Below are 11466 nucleotides of genomic sequence, written 5' to 3' on the forward strand. Positions count from 1 at the left end.
TTTTTCTAGGTTGTGGTAGAACCAAACACTACCTTGCTCACAAATGCAATTGAATTGGAACTTCCAGCCTTTCCAAATGCACCAAACATAGGTCGCATCACAACCTACATCAAGAGAAAAAAGATAGATGCTGTAACCTGAGCAAACATGTTATATACACACCATGTTCAAATACTTTAAAATAGGGTGCTACACCATGCTTCTCAGGCTCTTACCAAACTAAACTTAGTTATAATGGACAAAATTTTAACATTTACAAAAGGTCCATTTCACTACACTCAACTATTCAATTTGTCCACTTAAACCCCTTCCTCCCTAAATAAAATACAGACTCATTTAACTCCCCAAAACTATTCAGATTTGTCAATTTAACCCTTAATGAAATTTATCTTCTTGTTTCTCCTCCAAGTGTTGGGTTCAAATTTTGTGTGGTGCTAGTTTACATGATACTCTATGCTTCAAAAATATATTACAATTTTTTTGTGATTATTTTCATCAGTTGGGAGCATCTGTGTGCTACTGTAACCCTTCAGATACCAAAATGCACGAAAACTGTAGAAGATTTTTTTTCCCGAAAGGTTATGATGCCATGCATCATCCTGCAAAATTTGAACTTGAAACCCTATTTGTACAGGAAACAATACACATTTCATTGGGGGTGAACTGATTGAGCTAAAAAAATTCGCAGCAGTAAAACAAGTAGAAATTTTAATGAAAAGGGTCAAATGGAAATGTGAATTGTTTGGGGTAGTGAAATAGACTTCTCTTTATATTTAGGCAATTAGGCTAAATCGAAACATCATGATAAAAGTAGACAAATTCTTTATATTCAGAGTATCTCGTTGAAAGTAGTCCATACAGGTTCAGGTGTTGGAATACTAGCATTGGGATCACCCATATTAGCCCATGCAATTGCACCTCCCTTGACAACCAGTTCTGGTTTAGCGCCAAAGAAAGAAGGTTTCCAAAGAACAAGGTCAGCTAATTTTCCCACCTGTCAAAAATATGTAGGTTCAGTTAGACCTTGAATTGAGATACCAATAGAGGAAATGCTTAGCCAGCACTTCACTGGGTTTCATTACATACCGAAGGGATATTATTACTAATTAGATAGAAGTATGTCAATTAATGGTACAGCAAGTTGCATCTATGTGGAACATGACTTTCAGACATAAACAGTTTCTTGCCTTGTTCCTGATGCAGAAGTATTTTAAGAGTGACAACTCACACAGTTGCAAAACTGATACAATAGACATTTTCTAAATTTTATTTAAACAAAATATTATTATTTTTTTGAGTGGAAAATATTATTTTTCTACACTGCATGAGTCTATCTGGTACACTAAGGAAATAAGACACAATTACACATTGGTTTCTTTAACTTACATCAGGAATACCAAAGTAGACAAATCTTTCATCTTTACTAGTATCATTTCAAGGTACATGGCACAAGACAGCACCGTCAAAGTTTAGTTCTTCAGTGATAAGGAGCAAATAATAGAATTTTCTCAGTAACTAGAGTAGCACGCACCTCAACAGAACCAACAAAGTCTGAAAAACCATTCACTATTGCTGGATTTATGGTGTATTTTGCTATGTATCTTCTTATACGGAGGTTGTCATTGTCCTGGGCAGAGTCAGCAGATCCAGGTAAACTACCTCTTTGGACCTTCATCTTGTTTGCAGTTTGCCATGTCCGGGTTATCACCTAGAAAGCCAATGTTACATGAACTAACATAATTGCCAATGTTACATGAACTAACATAATTGAATCAATATAGCTGTAATTTCATCACCAAAAAAGTAGTTACTCACTAGAGGAGCTTATTCCTCAACCTAGAGGTACGAGTTACTCTAATTGTTTCATCATGGCTTCCTCGAGAAAGAAAAAGTCGCTGGGTTAATAATTTTGTCAGACTGTTAAGCTTATAGAGCCTCTGAACAAGCCCCAAACATGTTTATTGGAAGCAAGGGATAGAAAAGGTAGAAATAACTTGCTAATAGGATACAACCAGATGTTAGACAGTGATGATGACCACCCTAATCATTAGAATGAGAGCAGGTACATCAAGTTGTTCTGCCCAGGCTATCTACAGCTTAAGCAACACACTAATATCCACCAATAGTACTACCATCCATGGCGCAGATGCATTCAGATGGTCATAAGTTACCTTTGTGTGTTCAAAACAAACATGCACTCTGAACTCAACACAATTACCATTTAACATGTACATCGATTCCTTCAACATCTTCCAGCTAGGGAATCTTGAGTTCATCCCAAAGACAGATAGAAAGAAGAGGCTCATGAAAAAAAAAATCTCCCTGAGTTGTTCTCAGTATTGGCCTTTCTGCTTTTGGTTAACTAAAGTTGCTAGGTAATTTTCCTATTTTGTGTACTAGGCCACTTGCCAAACAAGCAGTCTCGTTACAGCATCAGCTCAAAAGAAAAGAGAAATGTAAGTTGACATAGCAATCATCGTATTGACTGTGTTCAGTGAATTTTCACTGGCAAAGCATGTACAAAGCTAGTATGCTTTCTAAGGTAAATATGTCAGCACTGATAGGCAAGGAGCTCCAGGCTTTCCACAAACAGTGTCAAAATGCTATGCAATTTCTTAACAACAAGAAAGGAAATTTTAGGATAATCATGTGACAGACCTCTCCAATGCGCCCCATGGCCTGTGAATCAGATGATATAATACTTATGGCTCCCATGTCATGCAATATGTCCTCAGCAGCAATAGTTTCAGCTCGAATTCTAGACTCAGCAAATGCTACATCTTCTGGGATGTTTTTATCAAGGTGGTGGCAAACCATCTGCACTATAACCACAACATATCACCACCAAAATTGTACACGGTATCTACAGTGCTGGATTGGATAATTGCATACCAGCATATCAAGGTGCTCATCTACAGTATTTGAAGTAAATGGCCGGGTAGGATTTGTTGAAGAGGGCAACACATTTTTTACCCCACAGACTTTGATGATGTCTGGAGCATGACCGCCACCTGCACCTTCACTGTCCAGTGTCCACAAGACAGTAAGAACATGATGAGAAAATTGACAGGTATAATGCATTAACACCACAGGTAAATATTGACACTACAAAGTAGACAACATTATTGACAGAAAATTTATGTTCTCAGAAATAAGAGGTCTATCTAAATAGTGCAGATTTGTGGTTCTGGAGCTCTGGTGTAGTGGTTGGCTACAGCATCGGTAAGGCTGGGTTGCAGAGAAAAAGGAGATTGCGAAGATAGATAGATGATAGATCTACCGCATGATCAATGAAATTGGTGCCATTTGCTCTCCATATATAATGGCAGTAGAACTGTCTCTAGTCTAACAGTCTTCAGAATCATGTCTAACCAAGGACACGTATCTTTGACAGTTTTCAACAAACTAAGATATGAAGGGAGCCTTAGACGCCTTTCCTACAGCTGATCCTCTTTTCCCTCCTTTGGTAGGTAAGCTGTATATGACAGATCATGTACTCGGCCATGTAGTCACAATTTCAACAAAATTTGTTTTTTTTTAAGTTTCCACATTTTCTTTTGAAAAGCTGAGGGTATATTCTATGACAAAGCACAAGGAGAGTTTCAGAAGCAAATCAACCTATATAAATGAAAAATAGAACGAATTCATTTTACTACTGTTCATTTCATACCTGTGATATGTATGTATGGCTCTATCTTTAAAAGCTGCTATTGTATGTTCCACGCAGCCTGATTCATTTAAGGTATCTGTGTGGATATTGACCTGTCAAAATCAGGTCAGCATTGAAACAGATAAACTGCAGTATACCAGAAAGACTACATAACATTAGGCATCTACCTGAATATCAAAATCTTCTGCAACAGATAAACAATTATCTATCGCAGATGGGGTAGTTCCCCAATCTTCATGCAGCTTCAAACCCATTGCTCCAGCTTTAATGATTTCAGCCAATCCTTCAGGCTTTGAAGTATTCCCCTGCTCAGTTTACAAAGGAGAACATGGACAATCATATTTGGAACAACAATAGAAAATTCACTTTCCTTAAATGTTTCAAAGTATTAGTCAACAAGCTACTCCCTCCAGTCAAAAATAGGTGACATTTTGGGCATTGACAAATTTCCCACAACATAACTGTGGCCACTAATTTTTTGAGAACATATTCTTCAAACATAGCAAATTATATTATTATAAAACAACTTTAGGATGCACATGCATTTGTATCATTTTCAAACATCCGAACTCAGCACCTAAAAAGTAATTTCCAATCAGAATTTGGAATGGTTGACTCCAGACATTCCAAAACCATCACTTGTAGTTACGAATGGAGTGAGTAAATTCTTGTTTTTCAACTGATTTTTTTTACAAGGGAAACAATATAGGAACTTATTGGTAGCCAGATATCCTCAAGACCTCAAGTCATTGTTGGGTCGTATACTCGTATTTGGTTTTCCTTATTAATATCAAGATGCCTCGAAGACAATCATCAACTGTTCTCCTATTTAACATAAAAATAATTTGTAGGAAACGCCAACTATGAAGCTTTACAACATCACACATTAGCATTTTCGCATGTACACGTTTTACTGTACTATATCATTGAGACTATTTACTCAAGGCCCACCTTGAAACAAGCTTGGTATGAAACAGCAGCTAATTTAATATTGTATATTTATGTATTTATGTATCAAATACTGAATTGTCTAATAGTTTAATTTCACAGCATAATAATTTATACCTTGCCTGTGAATCCCATGTTAATTGGCAATTGATCAGTGGACTGCAACATTAATTTCATTTGAGATGGTGCGGGAGTACAAGTTGTGGCACAAGTTCCATGTGCTGGTCCTGTTCCACCACCCACCAATGTCGTGATGCCTACACGAATATAGATATAACTTAAAGTTGTCATGTATATCGCTGACTACATCGGGTCACATTGTACATAAGACACACATCCTATTTGAAACTCAAGTAAACATCAAGTATTTACAAGCAACCCAAGCTCTGCCAGAATGATTTATGCCAGTGTTGGTACTCTTTGTTTGTAAAATGATCAAGTTGCCATGATAATCGAACTTAAAAAGTGTATTTGGTTGCCCCTAATATATAGTAGAAGTCAAGGATCCTAACCGCTTGCAATTGCCTCTTCTGCCAACTGAGGACATATGAAGTGAACATGGGAATCTATGCCACCAGCAGTTACAATCATGCCTTCAGATGCAATAACTTCAGTATTGACCTGAAATTTCATGAAATTTTATCTCTTCTCTTTAGCAAATTAATACGGAACGTTCAGGAAATAGTTAGTTACCCCAACAATCATGTTGCTATGGACACCATCCATGACATCAGGGTTTCCAGCCTTTCCAATAGCAACTATAAGTCTGCCTTTTATACCAATATCAGCCTTGTATATTCCGGTATAATCAATGATGACAGCATTGGTTATAACTGTATCTAGGCAGGAAGATTCTGGGTACCCTGTAGCTTGTCCCATGCCATCACGCAGAACTTTTCCACCGCCAAATATGCACTCATCACCATAAAAGGCAAAGTCCTTTTCAATCTCAGCATAAAGATTGGTATCACCAAGCCTAATCTTATCACCAGTGGTAGGTCCATAAATGCTCGCATACTTCTCACGATCAACAGTACAGTCAAATGGACCATCACCAATAAGACCTTCCCTGCATACAAACTTAAAAGATAAATTTAGGCAAAGAAAAGAAAATAAATGATTTTGTCGCTTGCTATCAATAAAATAGGAAGGAACAACCTTGCATCTGGATAATCTTCATGTCCAAAGCTATTTGCATTAACCTTCTGCATCACCTCATTAAGCCGTGAACTGTCAATAGGACCATCAGCAATGCCATTTCCACCTCTGATTACCTTATGACCTCCGATGCTTACAAGTGTAACACTTTTTGCATCCCCTGGCTGTAAAAAGATGTAGATATCAGATTCTTGAGGGTTTCAAAGTGGTATGTGCAGTACATTTATTAAAACAAGTAGGAGGGCAAATATGAGAATATAGTCTTAGCATCTTTAAACTGAAAATTGCTATAAGCATGGATGGAATGAAAGCACCTCAAACCGAACAGCTGTTCCAGCAAGTATGTTCAACCTCATGCCGTAGGCCCTTTTCCTATCAAAAACCAGGTAAGGATTGGTCTCTATAAAATGGTAATGGCTTCCAATCTGCAAGGTCAAACAATATTTGAAATTTTTCATGAGGGTTACAAGAGGATTGTAATTAAAAAAAACGCTTAAACCTTCAATAAATAGTAAATGAGGGAGTAATGCCATTTAAATCGAATTTATTAAACATTGTATTTAAATTCATCCAAAATGCTAGTTGGATCAAAGTAACATCACAAGAAACAAAGTTTAGTAATAAGAGGACTTTAACTTGAACAAGGCCAAGATAATACATTTATTGACTCAATGAAAGAGGGAAAGAGTGTAACACCCTAAAATTTGTACTTTTGAAAATAGGGTTAAAATGATTAATTTAGGAATTTTTGTGCTCATGAAATATAGGAAAATAAAATTTTTCATTAAATTAGAATTCATCATAAGGTAGCAACATGTTTGTGCATACATGCCGGTGCATTTGTTTCTTTGAATGGTGTGGATTTGATTCAAATTGAAAATATTCCAAAATGCTTTTGAAGTTGGCTTTGAAGTAAAAGAAAAGAAAATTAGGAAATAAAATAATTTAAAAAGTTGTAAAATTTATTTTTGAAAGCCTACCAAAATTGTTCATTTTGAATTGAATTAAAAAGTGTGTTTTAAATCATATTTATACTTGATTCGGTTCATATTTGAATTTGTTTTGAATTAAGAAAAGAAAAAGGATTTGGAAAAAAGAAAAGAAGAAAACTCTCCTCCCTCTCTCTAGCCCGAAGGCCATCTTTTTCTTTTTCCCCGCGTGGGCCGAGTTGGCCGCAGCCCACTCTCTCTTCTCTCCCTGGTCTGCTTCTCTTCCTCCCGCGCAGGCCCAGCTCTTCCTCTCCTGCGGCCCAGCTTCCCTCTCCTCAGCAGCCCACGCGTAGGCCTGCTTTTCTCCCTCCTTTCCCTGCCTTGACGTCGGCCATCCCCGCGGCCCAGTGTCACCCGCCCCCTCTCCGCTCGTGGGCTGGCCCAGCCCGAAGCTGTCGCGCCGCGTATCCCCTCCCTCTCACTTGCGCCGACAGGTGGGGCCGCCTTGTCAGCTCCATCCCCTCCACCAGCTCGTTACCCGCTTGGACTCCGCCACCGCCGCCGCCTGGAGTCCGTGCTGCCCCCGTCCCGCGTCCTTGCCGTGCGCGCTACGCCTGGCCCCCCATATAAGCCGAGCCGTACCGCGCTGCCTCTCTACCCCAACCCTAAAAGTGCCGCAACCGTTGCCCTTGCCCTAGCAAGCTCGCGTCGCCGTCCGCCGTCGACACGCCAAGCCGCGCGCCGTCTCTGGTGCTTGGAGGCCCCCACCAGTGCCCTAGGTGGGCTCGCCTCAACCTCCTCTTTCACCCCGTGCCTTTCCCGTTGAAAACCATGGCCGTATGCGCTTCCCCGTGCGTGCCGGCGAGCTTCACGCCGGCAGTAATGGCTTCCACCGCGCCGGCCTTACTGTTCCGGCCAGCCGCGCCCTCCTTCCCTCCCTCCTCTAATCCCCGCCGTCTAATCTAGATCCTACGGTCGATATGGCTTGATACCCCTTCGCGTGGCTTAATTTCATAAGAGCCCCTCGGTTTCTTCAAAATAGAACCCGCGGTCCACTGCGTATTTCACAGTTTATGTTTTCTTCTTTTAAAAGCGTATTTTGTTCGGTTAACTTCAAAAATACGTTTTCACCTATTTACAGTTTTGATCTTGTTTTAGCCATAAAATCTCCGTTTTAACTCCGATTTGATCCGTTCAACTTGCGTTAGGTTCATAATTAAGTAATCTACATGTTTATACTACTGTTAAATATGTTTTCAACTTTTAAAATTCGAGGTTAGATTTAATCTATTATTTTATTAAAGGAAATCTTGTTTAATTCATATCTTCTACGTTTTAGCTCCGAATTGACCCGTTCAAGTTGTGCTAGATTCATTACAACGAGATCTACGTGTTAGTGACAATGTTTATCATGTCACTAATACTGGAATTTCATGGTTTAACTTCTAATTTGAATAATAATTATGCAACTGGATTTTATAAATAAAATATGATTTGATTTACTTTAGTTTTATAATTCAAATCTAAATTTGACTTAATTCAATTTATATAAGCTTTTATATAGTTAAAACACGTGAAGCTTATAGTTTTATATTTTCTCTTATGAGTAGATCTTTCGGTAGCCGTTTCTTTCAAACCGTAGCTCTTATTAGCGTGTCTCTCGCGACTGTGTGTTCGTAGTGATGCGTAGAGTCGTGTTTCAAACTCTTTTATTTATTTTTCTATGATTGATGTATTGTTCTAATTTAGATCTATTGTTTGCTTTGTGTATGATTGCATGGATGCTTGTGTGGTGCTTTATGATCTTGTCCAATCGGTGAGTTATACGTGGTGAATCAAGAAGCAGATCTTTGAAGTTTTGGACTTGAAGAAGGATCTAAGTTTAATGCTCTCTGAATCTAGTAGTAATATAACAACGTTATTACATGTCTGCCAGTTCAAAAACATGTCTCGACACAAGTGGTATTGGATGTTAAAACATTAGCCAGAAGGTATGCCAACATGGCATTGAATGAGTAAAACCGAATTTAACAATTAGGAATGCAATTTCAATTTTCAAGAATGAGTTTAAGCCTACCTATCTCCTCTTTAGAAATTTAACAAAAGAAATTACTTACCATTTTTCATTTTGACAGCAAAAGGATAAGTAGGAAAGAAAATCATTGCAGGTTTGCACCAAGGTCCAAACAAAAATATCTAGGCATGCTCACCTGAATGGGTCTGTCTGCCTTGTTAACAACCTTCAGAGTTAAAGCCCTGCGATGAAGGTTTAGAACTATGCGACTAGAACTGTAATGTATTTCACCAGGATATTCTTCAACATCATCGCTGGAAAACTTTTCGGGTGAAGGCACTGCAACATTTAAATGATATTGTGTACAGTCCTTTTTTTATTTACTTTTCTCCATTAATGAACTCTTACTGAATAGCACAATACATGAAAGACTTTCAGGGACAGAACTGCCCTCGAAAAGCATTCTGAAAAAGGTAGATCTCCACAGACTCCATAACCACATCAATCAAGTAAGTCTGTAACCATATAATTCAGAAAAATTATGAACATAACTGAACCAGTTATGCTGATCAGAATCAATGACCTGGGAGAAAAGAACCATGCAATGCTAGCTCCAAATTTCCGTCATCCAAGGAAATAGGGTCATGTACAGTAACTAGTTTTGTTCCATCCACAAATGTTCCTTCAACCTAGATCACATGGTGAAAATTGATACAAATATTTTAAAAAATCTTTCTAAGAATATACATAGTTGCCTACTACTCTGTGAGCCCATGTAATGCTTCAGTAATAAAATCTGGATGCATATGGATGGAAATAGTAAGTATTATATAGTATGAGCAAAGAACACCTGTACAGTATGTAAAAGGTATGGAACAGCTGGAAGAACTTGTCTCCTGGTAGGCAAACGAAAAGAAAAAAAAAACTGTCAGATTATATCACAGCAAGTGAACAACTACATGAAGACAGTAGTCAGAAACACAAGATGCCCACTCTAAGAAAGCATGGGATAAAAGTTATAAAAGAATTTCAGCAAGACATAATGGTTTGTTCTTCTTTTCCCCTTTAGGTAGATGATCAGCGCAACAACTGACACATTCATTGAAATGAAGTTGTAACCACTGGACTGTGACATATAAAAAGGCATATCTAAAAGATATTTCATCTCAAAACAATGCTGTGAGCATGTATGAAATAACCCAGGCAGTCTACATCCCATCCCCCCTCCCCCCACCCCCACCCCCAAAAAAATTCTCATATAATAACCTGTGTACTGGAAACAAGCAGTCAAGCACATATCTGTGAAGCTATTCTTGAGGCATGTAGGCATTTTACTCCATCCATTGAGATTTGAGAAGTGAGGTACTGTCAAAAATTTTGACAGCCGGTAAAAGTAATTTGAAAGCAATTGAGGATAAAGTCTCCCATTATCGTCTGATGAGTGAAGCAATGCCAAGTTTTGATGGTACACACATTATGGATAAATGTAATGATGCAGGAAACGTAGCAAGGAATTCACTAAAAGGTAAACCCACCTGCCCAAGAGCTGTTTCCCCAAGTCCATGAGGTCTGTCACGGTTTTGTCTCCATCGCGAATAAGCTCAAGAATCTATGTCATTCAGGGAGAGAGACAGTCTTAATTCAGCTGTGCCAACCAGACCAAATATGCAAATAAAACAAAGTTGCCTCCAGGCCAGCAAAATCAGGAACACCTTGCAGAGGAGGCCAAATGCAGTTAGCATCTTCCCTTTCATCTGGGGGCCATTCCCCTTTGAATGGCTTCTCCAGGAAAGGTAACTGCCGTTTGATAAATACCCAGAATCTGAACATCCACTACATACTACGTCTATGATTATTATTAGGATATAAAAGGGGAACGTCTCTGCGCTGCTTTCTGGGACAAGTACTTGCCCCTCTCCCTCATGCTACTTCCAATAAAATCAGGATAAATCCGTCCCACTATCACTATGCACGCAGCAGGACGGCACGAGCGCACTGCCATTTCGCCCAAGAGAAGGCGCGGAATGTCGGATCCAGGCAGAAACAAAACGGTCGCACTGATCAGCTGCGCCAGTTCCACTTCCGCATTGACTTTGCGGGAGGGCATGCGCAGCGAAACACACACACACTGTATCCCGTTTTGACTAGCAGTCTAGCAGAGGTGGGAGGGGCGGCCGCGTCCTGACCGGGGAGCAGGGAGGCGGACTGACTGACCTGCGCGGCGATGAGCGCGACGGCCTCGGTGTAGTTGAGGCGGAGGCCCCGGGCGAGGCGCTTCTGCGCGAGGAAGCCGGCATGGTGCAGCACCAGCTTGTCCGCCTCCCTCGGCAGCAGCCTCATGTTTGCCCCTCCTCTTCTGAGGTCGACGGCGCGGAGGGGGTGGGGATCGGAACGGTGGCCTCCCCGTCGCGGGCAGGAGAAGGGTGATAAAGCGAGCGGGGCAGAAGGGGAGGAGGAGAAGTCGTCGCTGGCGCTGCCGGCGGGGAGGAGCAGAGCAGTTGCGGTATGGTTGGATACTTGCTGGAATCTCGGGCGAATCTGCGGCCGACGGGTGCCGTCACCGTGGGCCCAGTCCGGCTCTCGTTTTTTTTTTTTTTTTTTTTTTTTTTGTTGTTGATTGAGGTGCGGATCAGCTTTTCTCTATACGAGTACAGTAGTATTACCTCTATCAAAAAAAAAAATTATAAGTTACGTGACAGTTAGAGTGGTTACCAAGTTTTTAGTCAATAATTTTTATATTTATGACT

At 39.9% G+C, this 11466-nt stretch overlaps 1 protein-coding gene across 2 annotated transcripts in view; it reads right to left on the bottom strand.

Annotated features, from left to right (window-relative positions):
- Positions 1 to 11246, bottom strand: part of LOC136541321 (urease) — a 34890-nt gene extending 23644 nt beyond the window's left edge. For both annotated transcript variants that reach the window (XR_010780333.1, XM_066533158.1), the window contains exons 1-17: positions 10934 to 11246; positions 10255 to 10328; positions 9570 to 9615; positions 9303 to 9408; positions 8916 to 9058; positions 6091 to 6201; positions 5777 to 5940; positions 5312 to 5687; positions 5131 to 5239; positions 4736 to 4875; positions 3838 to 3975; positions 3671 to 3762; positions 2893 to 3022; positions 2659 to 2817; positions 1532 to 1708; positions 860 to 994; positions 33 to 104 (exon numbers count right to left, since the gene is read on the bottom strand). Coding sequence is in view for 1 of the 2 variants with exons in the window: in XM_066533158.1 (XP_066389255.1) it covers positions 33 to 104; positions 860 to 994; positions 1532 to 1708; positions 2659 to 2817; positions 2893 to 3022; positions 3671 to 3762; positions 3838 to 3975; positions 4736 to 4875; positions 5131 to 5239; positions 5312 to 5687; positions 5777 to 5940; positions 6091 to 6201; positions 8916 to 9058; positions 9303 to 9408; positions 9570 to 9615; positions 10255 to 10328; positions 10934 to 11059 (2298 nt within the window). In the remaining variant the exon portion in view is untranslated. The remainder of the gene's footprint in view (positions 1 to 32; positions 105 to 859; positions 995 to 1531; positions 1709 to 2658; positions 2818 to 2892; positions 3023 to 3670; positions 3763 to 3837; positions 3976 to 4735; positions 4876 to 5130; positions 5240 to 5311; positions 5688 to 5776; positions 5941 to 6090; positions 6202 to 8915; positions 9059 to 9302; positions 9409 to 9569; positions 9616 to 10254; positions 10329 to 10933) is intronic.
- Positions 11247 to 11466: the final 220 nt, after the last annotated feature.

The sequence above is a fragment of the Miscanthus floridulus genome, chromosome 3 (genome assembly GCF_019320115.1).
Source record: "Miscanthus floridulus cultivar M001 chromosome 3, ASM1932011v1, whole genome shotgun sequence".
Classification (NCBI taxonomy): Eukaryota; Viridiplantae; Streptophyta; class Magnoliopsida; order Poales; family Poaceae; genus Miscanthus; species Miscanthus floridulus.